The 23,627-nt window shown below is 43.7% G+C and overlaps 1 protein-coding gene across 2 annotated transcripts in view; it reads right to left on the reverse strand.

The window, feature by feature from the left end:
- Positions 1–2,252: 2,252 nt before the first annotated feature.
- CDK5RAP1 (CDK5RAP1 mitochondrial tRNA methylthiotransferase) overlaps positions 2,253–23,627 on the reverse strand; it is a 236,214-nt gene continuing 214,839 nt past the window's right edge. For both annotated transcript variants that reach the window (XM_078652079.1, XM_078652080.1), the window contains 3 exons: positions 18,257–18,406; positions 14,268–14,405; positions 2,253–3,049 (listed from right to left, as the gene is read on the reverse strand). In XM_078652079.1, the coding sequence (XP_078508205.1) occupies positions 2,969–3,049; positions 14,268–14,405; positions 18,257–18,406 (369 nt within the window). In that variant the 3' untranslated portion in view covers positions 2,253–2,968. The remainder of the gene's footprint in view (positions 3,050–14,267; positions 14,406–18,256; positions 18,407–23,627) is intronic.

Raw genomic sequence — 23,627 nt, forward strand, 5'->3', positions numbered from 1 at the left:
TTTGGGTCATGAATAATGGTGTGTACAATACTGCTCCCTTTAACTTTGTGCTTTCCCAATCTTATAATGAATATAGGGCCAAATGTATGAAACTATTTTGCGTTCGCAAACAGTGCGAATCGCAAAATGGCCAAAGGCGAATGCAAAATGGCCTTTCATTATCTAAGAAAGGCTTGTATTCACAGTTTAGGTAATTGTGATCACCTAAATGGCGAATGCAAAAAGGGAATAGAAATTTGCAAATCCCTAATGCACATGTAAGAAGGGTTTCTTAAATGTGAACTGTGCATGTAGGAAACGCTATTACCATCACCTTCAAGTTTATGGTAACCATGTGCATACTTTGAAAAATACAAAAAAACTGCACTTTTCAAAGTGCCATGTAGCACACATATTCCCCTACGGCATGTGTGTACTTTACATGTGGCACACTTTCTTTATTTGGGGTGCTTCAGGAAGGTCTTGGGCCCCCGGGCACCCATGGCTTTGCCTTAGCTAATTTACAATTACCAATTAGGTAATAGCAAATTAGCTAATGCAAAACATTTAATTTTGGGAAAATCGCTCTTTTGTCTTTTGGCAGTATCTGAATTCACAGCTATTAACCCAAACATCCTTATAACTAAATTAGTACCATCTAGTAAAGAATAACTATTCTACATTGTCATCAATGATTTACCCCCTCCAAAGAGGTGCACCATTTTATAACTTTCACACCTTCCCCCAGTGTATATACAATACTATATAGTGACAACCCCTTATTTGTGAACTCATTTACATGCATGTGTTGCTGATTAAAAATATTTTCAAGCCAGGTCACCTTGCATTGAAGATTAAGGGTATATACCATAATTTATTCTCATTTCATTCATTGTAGGTTTTATTTCAAGCTACGCAGCGTCTGGTGCTGCCACCATGGTCTCAGTAAAGAAATATGCTGTGCTGGGTACGGTGTGAAGTTGTACATGCGAATGCTTGTCCTTGTGTATATGCAGGGTATTCTGTTCTGCATGGTATGCCTTTGTGCCGGTAAATTATTTGGTGGTCTATTTGCAGGATCTTCTTTTCTATGTACCAGTGTAGTTCTAGATCACTTTTGTTTTTACTTATTTAACCCAGTACACAGGTGGACAGTTCCCTGGATCCATCAGCAGCTACAATAAACATCATTTTCGCAAGTGATTGTTATTTTATACTGGCACTTAAGCCATATCGGTGATACTTCAATTACCACAGCAGGTTACCTACAATCACAATTGTTCATAGAGAGTTTCACATTTGTACACAGTATCTGTTCCAAGGGCCAAGTACCTCTTCAAATTTGTGCGGACAGCCATGCCCCTCATACACAAACCTTTCTGCTCACATTCACCAGTCTATGTTGTCGCCCGTTGCTCTTTTTGTGCCAGTGTGAGCGATCCCCATAGTTGCGCTATATTGCGGCAGGCTATGGATATGCCCAAATAACAAAGTTGGAGTTGATATCTGGTGTCCCACTGGCGCCCCCTCCCCCCATCAAAAAATACATAACTTCTAATTTTAGGGCAATGGAGCTCTGTAACCTCAGCAAACCACTCATCATCACAACCCAGTATATCTGGATTTCAGGTCAGACCCAAATTACTCACTAAGCCAAATCCCGGAAGGCTTTAGTTGGTGTCAGCTCTCCTAATTTTCTCCATTAGTGTTCTAGTATAATACACTCTGTGCTTGAGGTTCAATTGTATTTGTAGGAAGGCTACTTTAATTCCAATTTCCTTAAGTCTCTACAATGCTTCGATCCCCATCTTTCAGCTCCCCGAGGTCTTGTTTCCATTTTCTCTTCAGAAAATGTTCAGTAGAAATTCATTATTTTCCTAAATATGTTAGTATGGGTCTCGGATACCCCTTAAGAACATGAAATTTCTCCAAGGCTATGCCATACCAGCCATCTGTCAGTTTGATGATAACTATTAGGTCCTAGTAATAAACCCACAATTCTATGCAGCCACACTACCATCTGCTCATCCTTGTACATAGCAACTCAAACATCAATGGAGCCATTCAAACATCTAACACACATCTAGCTGTGTCTAAATGCACCTGTGGGTGTGTTGCATTATTGTATGTCTGTATGGGTGTGTACAACCATACACACCTAAAATATGCCAGCCCAACTAGTGTTGCAAAAGTTTATTATTTTGTTATTCTTCTAATGAGTTTATGATATTTATAAAGAAAACATGTATTACAAGAATAAAAAAAAATCAGACTTCAAATAGCAATTATTTTATTTTAATGGGGGGGGGGGGGGGATTTTTCGTTTTAAATCAGTCCTGCATCTCAATGGAGATAGTGAATGTTCATTTATGTAACAAAGATCCCATAACGAGGAACTGCATTATTAGCATACTTGTTAAAAAGTAAATAAATTGGGCCTTGACGGCATGTCAAAATTGGGTAAAACCGACTATCATGGAATTTAGCTTAGTCAGTTGAGTAATGACCTGCGTGTTATCGAGATATACTTCATTTAATAACGTAGTAACATTTTGTGAGGGCATGGGTGCAAAGAATGGACCGCGATCACAGAGGTATTATGTGTCGAGCCTGTGAATGTCCGTTTTCTGTGGATTTGAAGAGACAATCAAAAAAGGGTGGGAGAAATAAAGGCTGGTTAGAGTAGAAGTTTGAAGGTATACTTTCTTGAGTTTGAATTTCTTCCATAAATTACAACCGCACTTTCACTGGCCTTCAGCAAAATTAACAGTGGACATACAGCACTCTCAAAACTGAAATGACCAAATAAAACATCCCCAATTGGCAACTGTAGGTGTCCTGAAGCGATTTACTCCTCCATGGTGTGGTTGGATCTCCACAGATCACTGCGTTTCGCTCTCCTTTCTCTTCAAAATGCCTCACAGGCTCTTTTCCTCCAGCTCCTGCTTTTTTTTTCAACCATTCAGTAATTCCTAACTGCTCTTTATGATCAGCGAAAGGCGTGGGAGCTTCTTAAGGAGGAGCACTGAATAGGAACTCCCCGAAGACTCTGGGAGCTGGAGCCGGTTATCTGCAAGGAAATAACCACAAAAGATGGTTTACATTTCTAACTGGCTTGCTTTTCTCTTGGTTTCAAGTTGCTGATAAGTAATAGGTGACTGCACTGCACTTTAGTGCTGGGAAATAAACACGAAATAACAGCAGTGCAGGGATCAGGGAAATCACTCAGCATATGTTTGATGGAATACAAGCTTGTATGTTTTACCATACCATAAAGAAAAGAACCAAACAACCATAAACCATAGCGCTCAGTTTGAAAGTTCAATCCCCCAAAAACAGGAATAAGAATAGAAACAAAGATAATAATCAAAATATTAAACCTTGAATATTGTAGTTAGTATATAATAATGTATGTTTAAACAGCGCTGATCAACTTGGTAAATACAGTGGGATGGGGCGGGGTGGGAGCAGGGGCAAATCAACAGACGACGGAATAGGTATAATTAAATAAATAAATAACAAATATCCCGTTGTCTGTCAGCTCTCCCCCCCCCCCCCCCCGACCCCCCAGCCGCACCAAGCCCCGGCTCGCCGCACCAAGCCCCGGCTCACCGCACTTACCTGTGCCGGCCGCTGCTGTATTTAAATTCCTTTAAATTCCCAAAGTGTTTTCAAAGTTTTGGGAAATCGACCTACATCTAATTTTTTTAAGTCTGAGAATATGGTAGGTGAGGTGACCTATGTTACCTCATAACAAACTATTTGGAATTTGAATTTCTTGCCTATGGGATTAGAGAGATGTCCGCCTTTGAGAGGAGGCATGAAGGTGTCAGGAGTAAGGAAAACCGAGACCCGAAGGTGTCAGGAGTAAGGAAAACCGAGACCCTACACACTGCAGAAGTGAAGGAGCGATGTAACGTAAATTTGTCTATTCATTTTAAAACGTTATCTCACTAAAGAATCAATTTTGCCCAACTATTTAGCGAGTAAGCTATTTTTCAAAAGAGCTGAATGATGATATATTTCTGGCTGCATTGCTACAACTCCTGTTATGTGTTTATTCTAACCTGAATATGAGCAAGAACCAAAGAGTATTGTGAATGAGCTCGGACAAGCTAATAATCAGCCAATAGTTGATAGGCTAAAAGGTGCTGGACTGTGTACGTTGGAAATTGAGAATACAGGGTTTGACGCATCATTGCACTTTGCGGATGCAAAACCCCGGAGTCGTAAAATCACAAGCTTTGTGACAGAAAAATGCAAGGATGCAATCTATCAAAGGCATTTTGCAATTCAGAAAATACTTTTTAACTTGCAAACTACCCACCACAACTCATTATGAACTGTTATTAGTAGGGGATTTTAAAAGGGAAGGGGTGTCCCCTCTTAACTGTGAGTCACAATGACAAATGCTTTGAGACCGCATTTGAAGTTGCAAACCATAGAAAAGATACTGACTTCCAAGTTGGGAAGGGAACAGATCTCAAAAGAAAAATGTGTTCCTGTGGAAAAGCTTCAGGGACAGCTTCCCTTTCAAGAAGAAGGGAGAGAAAGCAATGGGCCCTTAAGGCACTGCCTGCTCCCTCCCATCTCGCCCAAAACAGGATTTGTTTTAATGCAGCGCATATCCCTTTCATGATTACTAGTTGCACAAAATGTTTCCCATTTGGCAGAGACAGGGGTCTGCTGTCCCTTCCAGTCAATCGCAGGGTGTCTCAACCTGACTAATTAATATTCAGTAGGCAGTTAGTTTTGCCACCTCAGAACGGGCAATTTGCTATGCGACTTCTTGTACATCGGCTGTATCTCAACCTGCATACTGGTTTACATCGGCCCATAGTAAATTAAGATAAATATAAAACCTAAGAGTATTGAGGGAAATCACAGGCACAAAGTCGTTGGAGACTAGGATTACATCTAGTAGAATGTGGTGGGACAAACAAATCTATGCAAAGTTTTGGACACACCACACTTCAAGGTCATGGGTCGAATTTGGAATAGTTAAATGTTAGGGTTGGGAAGGCAAACTGCAATAAAAAATTAAATAGAAAAAGGACAGATTGCCTCGACAGCCAAAAAGAACATACTTATTAATATGGTTGGGGTACAAGCCTAACACAATTTTAGGTCTGGCATTAGCCAAGAACTTTTGATTGTATTAAAATAATATGTATAATACACTTACTTAAGGGGGCTTTCAGACAGTTCTCTTCACCCATTTAACTATTGTTGTGTCATTCCTATATTGCTTCCACCCACTACAGCATACAGCATAGGGTGATGGGCCAGCCTACTAAAGCTTCTGGTTAACATCACTTTGAGTGACTGCATTTTGCTCTTTCTCAAGGTGCACAATATAATGATTTCCCTTTACTGTCAATGTTGCCTGATTTGATAGGACACATTTGAAGTGAGCACAGGTTACATTCCATCTTATCACTTCATGTCTCCTTTCAATGCTATTGCAAATTTCTTTTGAAGAGGACCGCTGCTATTTCGCAGCATACCACATTATGTTCCTGGACTAGGTTTCACCAATAGTTCTTTGATGAACTTTTCCAAGGAAGAAAACCAAACTTTTGGTGGTTAAATGTGCAGCACACTTTTAACAGTTTTTTTTAAACGTTGGGTTTAATTTGGATTTTGGTATCCAATATTTAATACTGTGAATCCTCTTGCCTTCCTTCTTCCCATCTTCACTCTTTTTGCCTTCTTTCCATTTGTTCATTCATTCTTTCCTTCTTTTTTTTGCTTTTCCCTTTTTCTTCCCTTCCTCTTTATTTTTTGCCTTTTTTCCTTCCTCTATTCCTTCTTTCCTACATTCCTTCTTTTTTATTCCTTCTTTGTTTTTCCTTCTTTCATTCCTTTAACTTATTTCATTCTTTCCTGTTTTGCTGTCTTTCCCTTTTCCTTTCCTTCTTTCCTTCTTCCTTTCCTTGCCTTTTTTCTTTCTTTTTCTCTTTTTTCTTTCCATCCATCTTTCTTTGCTGCCTTCTTCCTTTTCTTTTTGTCTTTAGTGCCTTATTTCATTCAGTCTATTTTATGTGCCTTCGTTCCTTCTTTTCTTTCTAGCCTTTTCGTTTTTTCGTTTTTTACTCTTTATTTCTTTTTTTACTTTTTCTCTTTCTTTCTGCCTTCTTTCTTTTTGCCTTCTTCGCTTTCTTTTTCTTTGCTTTTTACTTTTTTATCTTCTTTACTTTTTTTTACTTCTTCCTGTGCTTTTTTTGCCTTCTTGTCTTTCCTTCTTTCTACCTTTCATTCTTGCCTTAATTTTTCCTTCTTCCCTCCTTTCTTCCTTTTCTTTTTTTTGCCTCCCACCGCTCCTTCCTTTTTTCTTCTTTCTTTGTCCTTCTTCCTTCAGTTTTTGTTTCCCTTTGTCCTTTAGCCTGCCTTCATTACTTTTTTTTCCTTTTCTCCTTTCTGCTTCCTTTCTCAAAGATGAGCCTAGTAGTCAATACCAGACTGATGTCTTTTTTAGATCTTTGTTAGCTAACACTTTTTATTTTTACTAAAAGTATGTATAACATACGTTTCTTAAGGAGTTTTAAGCCAGACTTCATCCATTAATTGATTATTGTGTCTTTTACATTTTTCTTCTAACCACTCCAGCATGCATCAAAGGGTAATGTTAGCCCACTTCAGCCATTGACTGACTCCTCTATGAGTTACAGCATGCGGTCCTTTCACAAGGAGCACATCCACACACAAGGTAGCTTCAGTGCTGGGTGTACCATGGTAATGAGTACTTTTTGAAGACCACCAAAACAGTTTTACTTTTAGCCAATTATTTTTGGTTTCTTTTTGTAGAATTAAGGAGGGTCCAGCAGCTTCCTGAACAATTAGGTTTTGCAAAAACCATACCAAAACAAAACAACAAGTATTACCAAAAGGCTAGCGGCAACACCAGACCTATTGGCTTTGTCAATGACTCTTAAAAAGGTTTTGAATTACTAGATGGAAACAAAGAATAATGAAACTAGGTTAAAAGAAAGGTTGACAGCAATAGTTGATTAAATTACCAGAGTAGAGCACTGACTAATAGCTAACCCTTATGCATACCAGTAACAAATCAAAATGTTCAACTATCTGATTTGTGAAATAACGCACTTGAGAGACTCTGTCCATGTAATAGTACACTTTGTTATTTGTATTTATTTAATAATTATTTCCCCAAAAAATCTCTTTAGGGTTAACACCAAACAGCACACATGACTTATATGGTGGATGATAACAAACCGGTGTTGATAGAAATGGTGGCAAGTAGTTAAAAAGAGAACAACAAAAATACCATGGGTTAGAATGTTTGAATTAAACTCAGTCATGGGAATTGAAATGGATTGTATATCTGTTGCACTTATGGTATCGTCAAAGGAAAAACAAAAAGATAATGAACAGAATTCTCAAATTAATCTGAGCAACTAGTAATTACCCTGGGCCACATTCCAATCCAACATATTTGCTGATGGTAAACAATATGCAAATGAACCTTTACCCCACCCTAAAGTAACTGGCTACTCCGACAGATGGGAAAAATTCCCCCTGCATGCGAGCACCAGTAATATTCAGCCTTGTTGGATATTATCAGTGGAGTTTAGTTTGGGTTCCATGGCAAAAAGAAGTACAGAGTTCATGACGGAGTAATTTCAACAGCAGAATTTAATGGGATCATATGGTAGGGAAGTCATCGAGAAACAACTGTTTAAAAAAACAGACTGTGTCAGACATTTTCCGTGAATAATATTTTGAAAACGAGGGTTAAGAGAGGCTTGACTCTATGGGAAGGGGGGCCAACTAATAAGTTCCTTTGACAAAATGTGTTCTCATTTTCTGGGATAGGAAGCTTTAAATGTACCCTTGACCTTGAAGGAATTACAGGATGCTACAGGTAATCTATTAACTGCAAAATTATCCCAACTGTGTGGGTTTAGTTGTTTATTTTAAAGATGATATTCAGATTTAATAGTCACAGTTTTGTAAAATGTCAATGGTTTAGAACCAAAAGAGATCCTTAATGTTTGAGCAAAGTGTTAAAAAGATAGAAATATACTGAGACCCAAGGCAGTTTAACAGGTCTGTTTATTAATCATCCACTCTCCTCACTGGAGAGCTTCACAACATTCCATGGCAAGCTCCAGGGCCGGCCATACCAACAGAGAGAATAGGGAAGGGGTGGTGGGACATACCAATGAGGGGAATAAATTACAACACATCTCCCTTCCATAGGGTGACACAGAAAACAACTGGGCCCACCGCGGTGGGTAGTATATATCCTGTGAATGGAGAAAAAACAAAAGGACAAAAGAAAAATAGGAAATGTTATGCACTTTTACAAATCTTGTCAAAACTCCACCATTGACCATTCTCAAGTTGAACCACATTCTTAAGAACCTTGGAAATTTTGCATGGCATGTAGAATTTACTTTGGGTGACTCCCACTTTCGTGTTCTTCTTGACTTGTACCCTGTCACCTATCTCCCACTTGGGATCCTTCACCTTATGCTTAGTATCGTACCACAGCTTGTACTTGTCTTGGTGGAGTCGAACCTTCTCTGCCCTTGCCTCCTGATCCACTACTCTGGGCTCACCCCCACTCATCCAACTGGGATTAAACTTGGTGCTTGGTTCACGACCACATAGTGCCACAAAGGGTGAGATGCCTGTGACATTGTTGGGAGAGGTGTGGTAGGCCCACAGACACTTCCTAATAGACTCTTCTACATCATGCCCATTGGTTGCAGCTAATTGGATGTGTTCCTTGATGATTCTGTTTGCTCGCTCCACCAGCCCGTTGGCCTTAGGGCAGTATAAAGCGGTAGTCTCATGTTTAATGTTCAAACCTTTGAGAAATGTACACATTTCATCAGAGCAAAACTGAACTCCATTATCAGTGACCAGAGACGCTGGTATGCCTTCCTCAACAAATACTCCATTTAAGAACACAATCACTGCCCTCGTGGTGACCGAGTGGACAAACTTTTGCTTAATCCAATGGGTCGTGTAATCAATCAAAACCAGCATGAATTTCCTATTTTCTCCTAATTCGACCATGGGGCCGATAATGTCCATAGCCAGCTTGCTCCATGGTTTACTTGGCACTTCTACTGGAGATAATGGAGCTTTTTGAATTGTCTTTGATTTGTCGCTTTTTGCACATGCCCCGCAATCCTTAACAGCTAATTCGGTCATGGCATCCATCCTGGGAAACCAGTAGCTGGACCTGACTCTAGCTTTTGTAAGGCTACGTCCTAGATGGCCTTCATGCGCCAATTCGATAACCTTCTTCCTGAGGCCCTTAGGTGGAACCGCTCTCTGGTTGCAATAGATTCTTCCATTGATGAGGCTTAGTTCATTCCTCACTTCCCAATACTCCTCTACGATAGGTTCAAGATCACTCTTCCTGCTCGGCCATCCTTTCTCCATGTATTCCTTCAAGGCAATTATTTCCTTGTCTTCCTTAGTCTCTGTTTCCCACTCTTCTTCTGTGATGGCAGGCGTCTCCGTCAAAAGTACCGGACTGTCAAGAGATTCTTCTTTCTCTCCCACCTCCGGTAATGGTGATCTTGAAAGGAAATCAGCAATTTTATTCTCTTTCCCTGGCACATACTCCATATTGAAATGTAGTGTTCCAGGCCCAAAATCCATCTGCTGATGCGAGGAGTACAATTCTCTAGTCCTTTCACAGAAAATATGAAGGTGAGGGGTTTATGATCTGTCCGGATGGTGAACCTTAAACCCCACAAGAAAAACTTGAAATTTCTTACAGCCCAGAAACAGGCCAGGGCCTCCCTTTCAATTACGGAGTAGTTCTTTTCTGGGTTGGTGAGACTCCTGGAAGCAAACGCGATGACTTTCTCCTCCTTACCATCCTTTTGTATTAAGGTTGCTCCCAGGCCTTTGTTTGAAGCATCAGTTGCTAGGATGGTCTTCTTTGAGGCATCAAAGGTTCCTAATGCTGGGGAGGTTAATAATTCCTCTTTCAACGATTTACCACAGCATCATGCTCCTTGTTCCATAGGAAATCCTTGTCCTTCTTCATCAATTCCCTCATAGGCTCGCACTTTGCCGAAAAATTGTCCACGTACTTTGACATATATTCCAAAAGCCCTAAGAAGGATTTCAGTTCGTCCTTGTTTTTGGGGCTGGGTGCTTCCTTCACCGCACGGATTAAACTGCTTTTCGGCCTGAATCCTTCTTCTGTAATCTTGTGGCCCAAATACTCCACTTCCTTCACTTCTATTTTACATTTTTCTTTTTTTAGAGTCAGGCCTGCCTCCATAAGTCTGCTGAACACTTGTCTCACGACTCCATCATGTTCTTCTTCAGTCTGGCCATACACTAGGATGTCGTCCTGGAAACACATGGTGTTCCCCAGTCCTTCTAGTATTTTCTGCATTGCCTTCTGAAAAATAGCTGCTGCAGACGCCAGGCCGAATGGCATCCGTTTGAACATGAACGCTCCTATTGGTGTGATGAACGCCGTGAGGGGCCTGGATTCTGGATGGAGTTCTATTTGGTGATATGCCATGGACAGGTCGATCACACTGAAGTACTTAGCTGGACCCATGGTACTCAGCATCTCATTGATTATGGGCAAAGGATGTCTTTCCACCCATATACTGTCATTTAGGCTGCGCAAATCCACACAGAGACGAATGCCTTTTCCATTGGCCTTGGCCGCGATGACAATAGGAGCCAACCACTCTGTGCAGGTTACTGGTTGTATTATCTCTAACTCACACAGTTTGCGCAATTCTTCTTCTAGAGGTGCTTTCAACTTGAGGGGTACAGGGCGAAGTTTATGTACAACTGGTTTCGCATTGTGCTTCAATTTAATTCTGTGCTGAAACATATGCAAGCAACCGAGTTCATCTCTAAATAGTTGCCCAAACTCCTCACAAATGTTTCCACCTCCCTGATACTTGTCAGTAAGTAACACCTGTTCTGCACTATTTGGATCTAGGATGATCCCCAGCTCTTTTTGGTGAACCCAACCCAACAAATTGGATCCTGATTCTACAATGTACATTGGACCAAAGGTTTCTCTGTCCTTAAAACGTAGTTGAACATTTTTCATGCCCACCAAAGGTATTTTCCCCTTGTTATATCCTGTGGGAGAAATATCAGGCATTTTCAATTGTTTAACATTGCAATTTTCCATGCAGACAAAATCATCTCTGTTGAGTAACGTATAAGGTGAGCAAGAATCTGTGTACATTTCTACACATTGGCCATCAAGGAAAACATCACATTTCGGATAGATAACATTTACAGTTCCTTCAATATCTTTTACCTGTAAAATAATTTTCTCTAATCTTTGTCCTATGCACTTAACTTCCCTGGCTGTATTCTTTTCTGTACTCTTGCACTCACTTCTAGAATATTGTTCACCATCCCTACATACCCTAGCAAAATGCCCTCTCCTATTACATTTTTTGCATGTGACAAACCTGGCTGGGCATTGATAAAAGGTGGCAAAATGATTGTTACTTCCCCACCTGTAGCATTTGGGTCCCCTCTCTTTCATTTCTCCTCTGATGCTGAGATTATCCTTAGATCTTATCTTACATATTTCGCTGACCTCTTCTTCATCTTTTATAGAAGCTACCTCCTCCCCATTAATTTTCATCTCCTTAATACATCTGGCTGTGTGTTCAACAGACTTGGCTATTTCTATAGCTTCTTTTAACCCTGGGTTCTTCGCTAATAACTTTTCCTGGATGCGGGGGTTATTGGTGCATCTTACAAGTTGGTCCCTAATGAGGGTCTCTGTCAAACTGCCAAACTCACATAACTGCGTTAAACCCCACAAGGCAGCAATATAATTCTGTACAGACTCCTGCTTCCCCTGATTCCTTTTGAAAAACTTATGGCGTTCTAACACCACATTTACCTTGTCTCCAAAGTGTTCCTCTAATTTCACCATAGTTTGCTCAAACTCATCTACTCCTGTTTCCTCCTGTCCTTCCTGATCAAGCCTAGGTAAAGACTCATACACCTTGCGCCCATGCCTACCCAAATTGTGTAATAAAATATGTTTTTTCCTTTCAGGCTTGTATTTTTCTCCGCCTACGGCTATCAAATAAGACTCAAAAAAAGTTTCACCCACTCTTTCCAACTTATTTCAGGCTCACCTAACTCATTAAGAAAAGGCGGGGGTTGGCTCATGCTTGCTGCTGCCATATTAATTTTATGCAAATTGACTTCCTGGGGAAAAAAAAGTACAATATGCTTAAATATTTTCTTTAAAAAAAAATATTTAAAAAAAATGGAATAACCTCGCAAGCACTATTTCCAAGGAAGGATTTTAAATATATATATATACTTCAACAACCATATATATACATGAAACGTATTTAGAATGTCAGGACATCAATGAAAAAATAAATTCCTCCACACACACAGCAGGGAACAGTCAGGTGGCTCGGCTGTCTTTGATAGATGAAGCACACATGAAGGAAACACGAAGCAGGCAGCAGAGGTAACAAGGGGTTAAGTTCCTCAAGGAAAAAACGGCCCTTAGCTGCTGGCGCGCCGGGAACCTCCCAACTATCCAGTTACCAGGAAGTCCAGGCGCTGACAGAACTTCCCGGCACACAGCTCTTCCACACAAAGGCACTTGAAAACGTCTGCTTTCGATCGAGGTGAACCCTGGATCAGCAAACTACGAGACTGCGAATAAATGAGAGGCCTGTCACAACTCCACGAGCACTTCGTTGCTCCTCACTCTGGACTGCAGATCAGACGGCACTCCAAGAAACTCTAACAGGCGACCCCACAGGCGATCAGCACGACTTCAAATCTGCACAGCTTCACTTCGAGCACGGTAGGTTAACCCTTTCTTCTACCAAGGTTGCTCGGTAAAATAGAACAGTCGCCCGATGCTTTCACCCTTAAACACAGTTCACATCCAATGGCAAAGTAGAAACAGCACAGGGTCACGCAGAATGAATGTTCTCACCTCCTCAAGGAAGAGATATATGCGAGAAAAAAAACCCGGAAGCCAGTTACATGAGAACACTGATCTGGAGCACTGCATACATCCCGAGATCCATCAGCTGACGATTCTAATGCTGTCCACAGTACAATACTTCCTTGAATACTTCGCTTCCTCTGATGTAATTAAGTATGGAGAGAGCACTCAAAGGGGAAATGATTAATTCCTACCCCCTGCGTAGGTCCGTCGCCAGTATTAAAAAGATAGAAATATACTGAGACCCAAGGCAGTTTAACAGGTCTGTTTATTAATCATCCACTCTCCTCACTGGAGAGCTTCACAACATTCCATGGCAAGCTCCAGGGCCGGCCATACCAACAGAGAGAATAGGGAAGGGGTGGTGGGACATACTAATGAGGGGAATAAATTACAACACAAAGGTTGCCACTTTGTTACGTTAAAAGAAAGTGATTTGTTGTTGAAACCCATTGAGCGATTTTTACTCTATTTCATTAACTAGTATCAACATAAAGACAAAGAGACAAGGGATGAAGTTTGCTAGCTAAAATATATTTATTGGCAAACTATTTCATAGCAAATTTGAGGGGTTTTCTGGCAATCAAACATTGGTAGTGCGAAACCACATCAATGCCATAGTCTAGGTTTACTTGCTAATTAATCTTACATTTATTTTATGATAGTGAATTGAGAATTTGTCCTGAGGGAGAACAATACGGTATTTCCCGAGAGTTGTACGATAGATCATTATTGTGCAAGGTGGGCAGGTTTGAATTCAAAGTTTTTTGCATAGAGACTGGCTTTAGAAAGGGATATTTCCTCCCTCTTTTAAAGTGTGTACATAAGTTTGAATCTTGGAAGATGTATACATACCTTAGACGCACAAATCTGAAACATCTCAGAATATACTACTCCATCCACATAAATCATTTGACCACTTTAAGATGTTTCATTGGTGTCAAAATAGAGAAACACAGTGAGGGCAAAATGTGACTCTTTATCACGTCTTGTTGAATAAAAAAATAACTCACTGTCCACAAACAAGTGTGAATTTTGCAATATACTCAACTTCTGCATAACTTGGTAAAACAAATCTGAGTTGTCAAGTCAGCAGAATCCTTTATATTACAGCAAGTTATACTGTTAACCGATTCAATGGCTTATGAAGGTGTTTAAGCAACAGGGCCATACTTGGGCACATCAATAAGATACATATTTCACAGAGAAATATGGGATATTAAAATGCTGTCAAAAAACCAACATTATAAAAAGTGTACTAGGAAAAATAACTGAAATGAATACTGATTAGGACAGAAGATAACAAATATTTATTTACCTTTACCAACACATAGTCCCCACATTTAGCACGAGATGCAACTCCTGAGTGTTGATCTTCCACCTCTGTATCAGGAAATATCACCTTTAGATTGCTATCATTTCGACCACACAGGTCTGTTAAAGAGCGTTTGCTGGGCTGTGGAGAGAACAAGCTTGATAACATGTCTGGAAGGCAACCCACTTGAATACTTCATTTTGCATTTATGCATACCCATACAACATTACAGGAGAGAGTTCTCTATGGAAACAGATATATAATTTGAGCTGCACAGAAATACTCATACAACACTTGACAAAGGGCCATATGTACAAAATTATTTTGCGGTCGCAAACGGACTTATTTGCAGAATCGGAATTAGAATTGCAAAACATTTATTTTTAACACATCCTGTTTTCCTTTAAGGAAAACAGGCTGCATTAAAACATATAGATATGTTATTAACAAGCATTGGCAAAGCCGAAAGCTTTTGTCTATGTGAGGATCTATTGTCTTTACCAATTTTTCTTTGCCATGTTGCTGAGCAAGGCTGAAAGTAAAAAAAAAATAAAAAAATTACAAAAGAGCAAATACTCGTAAATTCTGGCAGTGTTTTTTCTTTACTTTCGGCCAAGTAGCACAGCTGTACAACATGGGTGGCAGGATGGGGGAAGGAGCAAGCAACACGGACCAGAGAGAGAGGTTTAAATGTAATAGTTTAAATGTAGAACTCCAAGCGAAATAGGGACTCGCCCAGTGTAACCCAAGCTTCGTGGTTTTCTTAAGTGATCCTCGGTGTCCGCCCACACTGTAAACATGCCTCACACACTGGCTTTTAGCAGGCCTGGCATCTCTGCAACGGCCTCTTCAGAATACATATTAACGTGTTTGTGTGTGCACGTTCTATGATGTATGATTGGGATGTGTAAGACAGATGCATGATGTGCATAGGTGTCTGATCTATCGGGGTGGGAGTCATCTGTTTTTATCTGTGTGTGTGTGTGGTTTATTATCCTCTCTCCCTATGATGTGCGTGTTATAGGCTATGAGGTTAATTATTATTAAGGTAATGATTATTTATTGATTTGCATTATGAATGCATGCAAATGTATGCTGTGTAAGCGGCACTTGTGCATGTCGATGATGTGTTTCATTTTGAAATATCTGTGTTGTGGTTATGCGTGTATCTGCAATATATGTGCATCTGTTGTGATAATATCCCTTCATGATCTTTGTGTAACTGTCCTTGTGTGCATATGTGACGTGGTTGAGAATTGCTGTTATGTTTCTACTGACATGTCCATGTCATGTGACATCTGATGAGAGCATATGATATGTGATCTTTCTTTTTGTGTGATAAATGAGAGTGAGTAGCGGGTGATAAAAAAACTTTAAATAGGTGCAATGTGTGTTTGATAGTGATGTGGGAGAGGATGTGGCGTTACAACCAGAGCGGCCGTCTTTGGAACAGCGAACAAGGTTCATGTCTCGGCCTCAGCTCAACATCCTGTGAATTTGGGCTCATCACTTTCTTTCCCTGTGGTTCAAATTATGAATGAGACATTGTGTAATGTAGCTGGTGCTCATGTAAAGTGCTTAAATACCTTCGGGTGGTGTTTGTGCCGTATAAAACTGCAAAAAAAAGTGTGTATTATATGTGAGATTAGTGCATAGGTGTTGGATTTGCAAGTGATGGGTGCAGCTATGCTTTTGCCTGCATCCAGGGATTAAATATCCTCACCGCCCCAAAAGGGCCAAGTTACACTCTAAATTTTGCCAGGCTGCCCCGGGCCACCTGTCCAAAGTGGGTATGGATCTATTTCTGCTGGACTTGGGCGAAGCATTGGAAGCAGCAGGTTGTACGTGACATGCTAGTATACGGTTGGGGGGCCCTGGGGCGGCGGGGGCCACACCCAGGGCCATGGCGGAGTTACAGGGCGAACCAAAGGCTGTAACGTACAGAAGGGTACCCTCTACAGGAGCACAGTAAGGGTGCTAAAGCCAGTTATCCCCAGGGAGGTCCTCGCGTGGGATCCTGGAGGTCCTACGGGCGGTTGTGGACCTGAGAAACTGGGGGTTGCCTGCAACTCTCCGCCCCCCGTAGCGGGGAGGGGTGTGAGTAACGGGTGGACTGGAGGTCCACCGGAGGGAGGGGCTATCCCTTCCCCCAAATTGACAACACCCCTCTGTTAATACCACCGGGGTTTTATGGCTCATCAGGTGGGCAGGTGGAGATGGGCTGCCTGCCCGTGGATCGCCCGTAAGTTAACCCAACATGCTGGCATATTGTTATGCAAATAAACCTGCAGCAAATTTCTCCACCAAAAAATGGTGTTGTTTCTGTTATTCAGTTAATTATTGTGGGAGGGCTGGGGAATGTGCCTTGTATGCAAATAAATGTTGAATTGATCCCTCTGTACTATTTCTTGTTTATACACATCGTTCGATGTCCCTTTCTCATGTATATTAGGGTGATTTGGGCATAACCCCTGTTTTTTCCTAGCATAGATGTTGGCATTATGCCAGGCTGCACCGGGCTACCGAAGGTGGCACTCGTAAGAGGGCGGCCACCCTTAGTGCCACACGATGGCACAGGCAGCAGCAAGCAGTCTAGTGTTTGGGGACCCATGTGGTTCCCCGGGTGACATCACTTCCGGCGGGGGGAGGTATAATTACCTTTGCCGCCCACCGAGCGCCCTCTTTGGTCTTGGTCGTCGCCGTAGACAGAGTACCCCTCCCTCGGCATGGCCGAGCTGCCCTGATGCTGTTTTCCCTCCCTACCGCAAACCCAGCTTTCGAGCTGCGATGGGGGTAGGGGGGCTGGTGGTGCTTCAATTAATACCATTTTCTTTGTGTTGCAGGCAGAGTTATAGGGCGATCCAAAGGCTGTAAGGTACAGAAGGGAACCCTCTACAGGAGCACAGCACAGTAAGGGTGCTAAAGCCAATTATCCCCAGGGAGGTCCGCGCGTGGGATCCTGGAGGAGCGACGGCGCCCAGTTAGTCCTCCGGGCGGTTGTGGACCTGAGCAACCGGGGGTTGCCTGCAACTCTCCGCCCCCCGTAGCAGGGAGGGCCATGAGTAACGGGTGGACTGGAGGTCCGCCGGAGGGAGGGGCTATCCCTTACCCCAAATTGACAACACCCCTCGGTTAATACCACCGGGGCTTTATGGCTCATCAGGTGGGCAGGTGGCGAGGGGCTGCCTTCCCGTGGATCGCCCGTAAGTTAACCCAACATGTTGGCATATTGTTATGCAAATAAACCTGCAGCAAATTTCTCCACCAAAAAATGGTGTTTTGTCTGTTATTCAGTTAATTATTGTGGGAGGGCTGGAGAATGTGCCGATGTTGGCACTAATGACTGGGCCAGACCACGAGCTCTGCTAGGGAAACCAAGCACGTTTCATGCATACTTTTAACTCGCTCCATTACCAGCCCGAGCTCTGTTCCCTGGAGGCGGCCTCCACTAAGGCCCTCGGTATAGCCATGTCCCCTTCACTTGAGGAAGGATGGCCAGCCGAAGGGGCTTTGTTAATGTTATTTAAAGATGTTCCTCAGCAGCGCGGGCTCGCTTGATTCTCTGCCTAAACCGTGTCAGCCACGGCTCGAGACGGGGTACCACGCGGGAGGACGGCGTCCCCCAACTTATTTTACCGGGGGGACGCTGTCCCCCCTGCCAAACAGCTGGACTTCACGCTTTGGCCTCTCTGGGACGAGGAGCTCGGTACCTTTCGTGACGTCACTTCCGGTGACAGAGTCCCCCCACTTCTTTTTTTACAACTTGTGCCCTGGTGTCAGCTCTTTCAAGTAGCCCGACTGCCTAGTATCTTTCCTTCTTTGAAGATTGTGACCTATGGTCAATTTTACTGCCTAAAGAGGGCATTTAGGTGCTCCCCTTTGTTTGACATAAAGTATGGATTAAAACATCCATCCACCCTGTCTCTGTGAGGGGTTTTACACGGGCTTTCAATCAAATCTGTGAGTATAGTGTGTTTTCAGGTTTTACTTACTCCCTCCACCAGTACGAGCTGAGTACTGCCCACAGCCTTCATGTTGACTTTGGCGGCTTCTTGTCTGAAGACGGTTACGAGTTCATCAAGTCTTCTTTGCTTCACCTTTGGCGGGACATCATCTTGCAATCTGTGATAGGCACGGGTTTTCTACAAACAGATCAACAAAACAGAAACGCATGACAAACAATCAATATACTCAAAAAATTAATGGGCTTTCTGCCCTCAACAGCTACAACCCTTGCATTCCGTATATACAATGTCAACGTCATGACTTCAGGAGCAGATTCCTTGGCACTCAAATCAGAGGCTGTTTGAAAGGGGGCTAGAACTAGAAATGAATCACCCATCACCATTAACTGACTAAACACAATAGGCACACAAAAGTAACGATGCAGAGATGCATTTAGATACATCAGTTCAAGCTGCTCTTGAATACGAAGCGACTGAAAATTAGGATGTTGACATTGTACAAAGTAGAACTTGAGACCTTAAAGACTATAGGAAGTTGACTCCACAGAAAAGGGAGGCAGGCAGTGAGTAATATGCGGTTATATCGAGTTTCCACCATAAGGAACAGAACCAGCTGTTAGTACCCTTTTCTTGTAACCGCACGCTTCTCACCCAATGAATCAAACGAACAAGTTACTTACCTTCGGTAACGCTTTTTCTGGTAGATACTATATCTGCCTGTGGATTCCTCACCTTGTGAATATCCCCCTTGCGTCAGCAACGTTTGGAAATTTTCTTCGTAGTACGCCGACGTGGGCGACATCACAGGAGCACGGCATCGCGCGCGACTCCGTCTGACGTCACCGACCCCATATCAGGCCCACGCCGGCGTGATGACGTCAGTTCCGCCCTTTTTTCCGTGCCTTCGAGGCACACGGACGGACAAACGATAGCAAATATGCAAATATACAATGTACACAGTACATATAGAACAAAATCAATACAATAGTATAAACCATATATACAGAAAGACCAGGTATAGCAGAGTGGACAACGGGGAGGCGGGTGGGTCAGTGAGGAATCCACAGGCAGATATAGTATCTACCAGAAAAAGCGTTACCGAAGGTAAGTAACTTGTTCTTCTGATAGATACATCTGCCGTGTGGATTCCTCACCTTGTGAATAGATTCCCACAGCAGTCCCCACTCCCGGAGGAGGGTGTCCACTCTGCTACACCAGGAAATCTTGGAGGACAGAGCGCGCGAAGTGGCCATTCCTCCTCACCTCGGTATCCAAGCAGTAATGCTTCGCGAAAGTGTGGAGGGAGGCCCAAGTCGCGGCCCTGCAAATATCCTCAACAGGTACACCCCTAGACAAAGCAGATGTTGCAGACTTTGCCCTAGTTGAATGAGCTCTAATACCCTCAGGAGGGTCCTTACCCGCAAGTGAGTAGCAGATTTTGATGCACAGGATTGTCCACCTGGAAAGAGTGCGCTTGTGCACCGCTCTGCCCTTCTTGCAGCCAGCAAAGCCAACAAACAGCTGGTCGTCCATCCGGAAGTCCTTAGTCCTGTCCAGATAGAAAGACACCGCCCTCTTAGGGTCCAGGCGATGCAGTCTCTCTTCCTCCTTAGACGGGTGAGGGGGAGGATAGAAGGTAGGAAGGGTAATGGACTGCCCAAGATGGAAAGGAGTCACCACCTTAGGCAGAAAAGCAGCCCTGGTCCTAAGAACCATCCTTTCAGCATGAATGGTCAGGAATGGGGGTTTGGAACTTAGACCTTGAAGCTCACTTACCCTCCTTGCCGAGGTGATTGCAACGAGGAAGATAGTTTTAAAAGAGAGAAGCCTCAATGGACACTTGTGCAAGGGTTCGAAGGGAGAACCCATTAAGAAGGTCAGCACAAGATTCAAATCCCAATGAGGAACAACAAAAGGAGTAGGAGGGAACATATTTATGAGACCCCTCAAGAATCTCAAAACCACCGTAGATTTAAAGAGAGATGGCTGATCCGGCAAACATAGAAACGCCGATAAGGCTGAAAGATACCCCTTGACCGTGGCCACAGCCAAACCTTGCTGAGCCAGATAAAGGGCAAATTGTAAAATATTAGACAAATGAGCCTTCAAAGGGTCAACATCTCTCTCCCTGCACCAAGAAACAAATTTTGACCACCTATAGGAGTAAATGGACTTAGTGGTGTCACGCCTGGCAGAGAGAATGACATCCACTACCTCGTGAGGGAGAGAAAAAGAACTCAAGTTGCCCCCTTCAATCTCCAGGCATGAAGGTGTAATGTCTGGAGGTGGGGGTGTAAAACCTGCCCCTCCATCTGAGAGAGGAGGTCTGCCCTGTGAGGGAGACGGAGCGGCGGGTGAGAGGAGAGGTGGAGTAGGTCCGAATACCACACCCTTCTTGGCCAATCCGGAGCGACCAATATGACTTGGGCCCGGTCTTGACGAATCTTCCTCAGAACCCGAGGAATCAAAGGTATGGGAGGAAACGCGTAAAGGAGTTGATCTTCCCAACTCAACTGAAACGCGTCCCCCAATGCTCCTTGCATCGGATACTGGAGACTGCAGAATGAAAGGCAGTGCGCATTCTCGCGAGTGGCGAATAGATCCACCCGAGGAGTCCCCCACATCTGAAAGATGTCGTGAACAACCTCCGGGTGAAGCCTCCACTCGTGGTCGGCAGAGAACTGCCGACAGACTGTCTGCACGAACGTTCAGAACTCCGGCCAGATGATTTTCCAGCAGACAAATCTGATGGTCCTGAACCCAGGACCAGAGACGCAGAGCCTCTCTGCAGAGACACTGCGACCCTACTCCTCCCTGCTTGTTGATGTACCACATCGCAGTCGTGTTGTCCGTCAGGACTTGAACCGAACGACCGCGAAGGGAAGGGAGGAAGGCCTTGAGCGCCAAACGTATCGCCCTCAATTCCAGAAGGTTGATGTGAAACAACCTTTCTTCCGGAGACCAAAGACCTTTGACCTCCAGGTCTCCCAGATGAGCACCCCACCCGAGAGTGGATGCATCCGTTATCACTGTGGCCACTGATGGAGGCAGTTGAAAAGGCTTTCCTTGCGACAGATTGCCTTCCACGCCCCACCAAGACAGATCCGCTGCAGCTTCTCTGGAGATCTTCACTGACTCCCTGAGATCTCCGTTGTGCTGATACCACTGCCTGCGGAGGCACCACTGGAGTGCCCTCATGTGCCAGCGTGCATGACTGACCAACAGAATGCAAGAAGCCATCAGACCGAGCAGACGAAGGACCTTCAGGACCGGAACAACCGCTCCATTGTAGAATAAAGGAATCATCTCCTGAATGTCGTGAATCCTTTGAGGTGGAGGGAATGCACGACATACAGTAGTGTCCAGTACCGCACCTATGAACAGGTTGCGCTGGGAGGGCACCAGGTGAGATTTGGGTACGTTTATCGAAAAACCCAACCTGTGTAACAACTGAGTTGTCTCTTGCAGATGATGGAGCACCTTCTCCGGCGACTCTGCTTTGATCAGCCAGTCGTCTAGATAAGGGAATACAGGAATCCCTGACCTTCTGAGATGCGCAGCCACCACTGCCATCACCTTGGTGAAAACTCGAGGCGCAGTAGTAAGTCCAAAGGGAAGGACCGCAAACTGGTAGTGCTGCGATCCCACCGTAAAACGGAGATACTTCCTGTGCGACTTCAGGATTGGGATGTGAAAATACGCATCCTGCAAGTCGATCGACACCATCCAGTCTTCTTCCATCAGCGCCAGAAGAACCTGAGCAAGGGTGAGCATTTTGAACTTCTCCTGTTTGAGATAGAGGTTCAAAATCCTGAGATCCAGGATCGGCCGAAGCCTGCCATCCTTCTTGGGAATCAAGAAATACCGGGAGTAGCACCCTTGACCCCTCTCCTGCTCTGGAACCACCTCTATTGCACCCTTTCGAAACAGTGCCAGGACTTCCTCCTGCAGGAGAAGCAGGTGGTCCTCCGAACAATAACCTTGGCAAGGAGGGTAATTGGGAGGGAACTCCTGAAAAGGAAGTGCATACCCATTCTCTACGAGATTGAGAACCCAAAGATCTGATGTAACCGATTCCCAATCTCGTAGAAAATGAGTAAGCCAACCCCCTACTGGCCCTACATGATCCAGAATGGTGGATCTAGGGCTGCTTTGCTGATGCGGGTGGGGGTTGGGCATTATTGGAGGAAGTGGAGGAAGAGGAGACTTGACGTCCACGACCCTTCTGTCTACCTCTATAGGACTTATATAGAGGGTTCTGCTGCTGCTGCTGTTGTTGTTGACCTTGCTTGAAGGGACGAAAAGAAGATCTACCAAATCCTCTGAATTTTCTAGTTGTCGACCCTCTCATCTGGAGACCCAAAGATCTTGCAGTGGCACGGCTGTCCTTAAACCTTTCCAAGGCTACATCAGCCTTTTTACCAAAAAGGCCAGTTCCTTCAAAAGGTAAGTCCAGCAATGTAGACTGCACATCCGCAGAGAAATCCGAGGACTTTAACCATGCTGCCCTCCTGGTCGCAATAGAGGAACCCATAATTCTGGCAACAGAATCCACAGTGTCCATGCCGCTCTGAATGACCATGCGCGCAGCAGCTTGAGTGTCAGAGATCACCTCATTAAAGTTCTTCCTATCCTCCTCAGGAAGCTTAGATGACAAGTGCTTCACTGAGTCCATTAGTGCATGCACATACCTTCCTAAAAGGCAAGTAGCATTTGTTGACTTAAGAGCCATGCTCCCAGAAGAGAAAGTCTTCTTCGCAGACTGATCTAATTTCTTTGATTCTTTGTCAGCTGGCACTTGAGGGAAAGAGCCTGCAGCCCTATTAGAGCAAGCCGCCTGTACCACAAGACTTTCTGGAGATGGATGTGAAGAAAGGAATGCGGGGTCATCAGGAGCCACCCTATAGCGCCTTGCAATAGCTCTCAAAACTGCAGGAGCAGATAATGGCCTCTTCCAAATCTCTTTTATTGGATCCGTCAAGGCATCAGTAAATGGCAGTGTAGGTTCAACAATTGAAGAGGGAGAGTGCAAGACTTCAGTGAGGATGTTGGGCTTGTACTCAACTGTGGGCAGCTTCAAGTTGAGAAGATCAGCAGCCTTCCTAATAACCACGTGATAGGGTGCCACATCCCTAGACGGAGCATCAGAAGTCGAAGGTAGACCCCACTCGGGAGAGAGTTCCAGACCACTAGCATCCCGAAGTTCATCGAAATCATCATCATGATCAGGAAGTTCGCCTTCTTCCACATCAGAACTTTCATCATCCCTTTGTTCGAGAAGACGCTGAGCTCTTCGTCTCGACCACTCCAATCGAATCGAAGTCGACGGATCCGGTAACGACTCCGACGGAGCCGGTTCCGACGTCGATCGAGGAGCCGGAGCAGTAGGACGAGAATC

Source organism: Lissotriton helveticus, chromosome 7, assembly GCF_964261635.1.
Source record: "Lissotriton helveticus chromosome 7, aLisHel1.1, whole genome shotgun sequence".
NCBI classification, from domain to species: domain Eukaryota; kingdom Metazoa; phylum Chordata; class Amphibia; order Caudata; family Salamandridae; genus Lissotriton; species Lissotriton helveticus.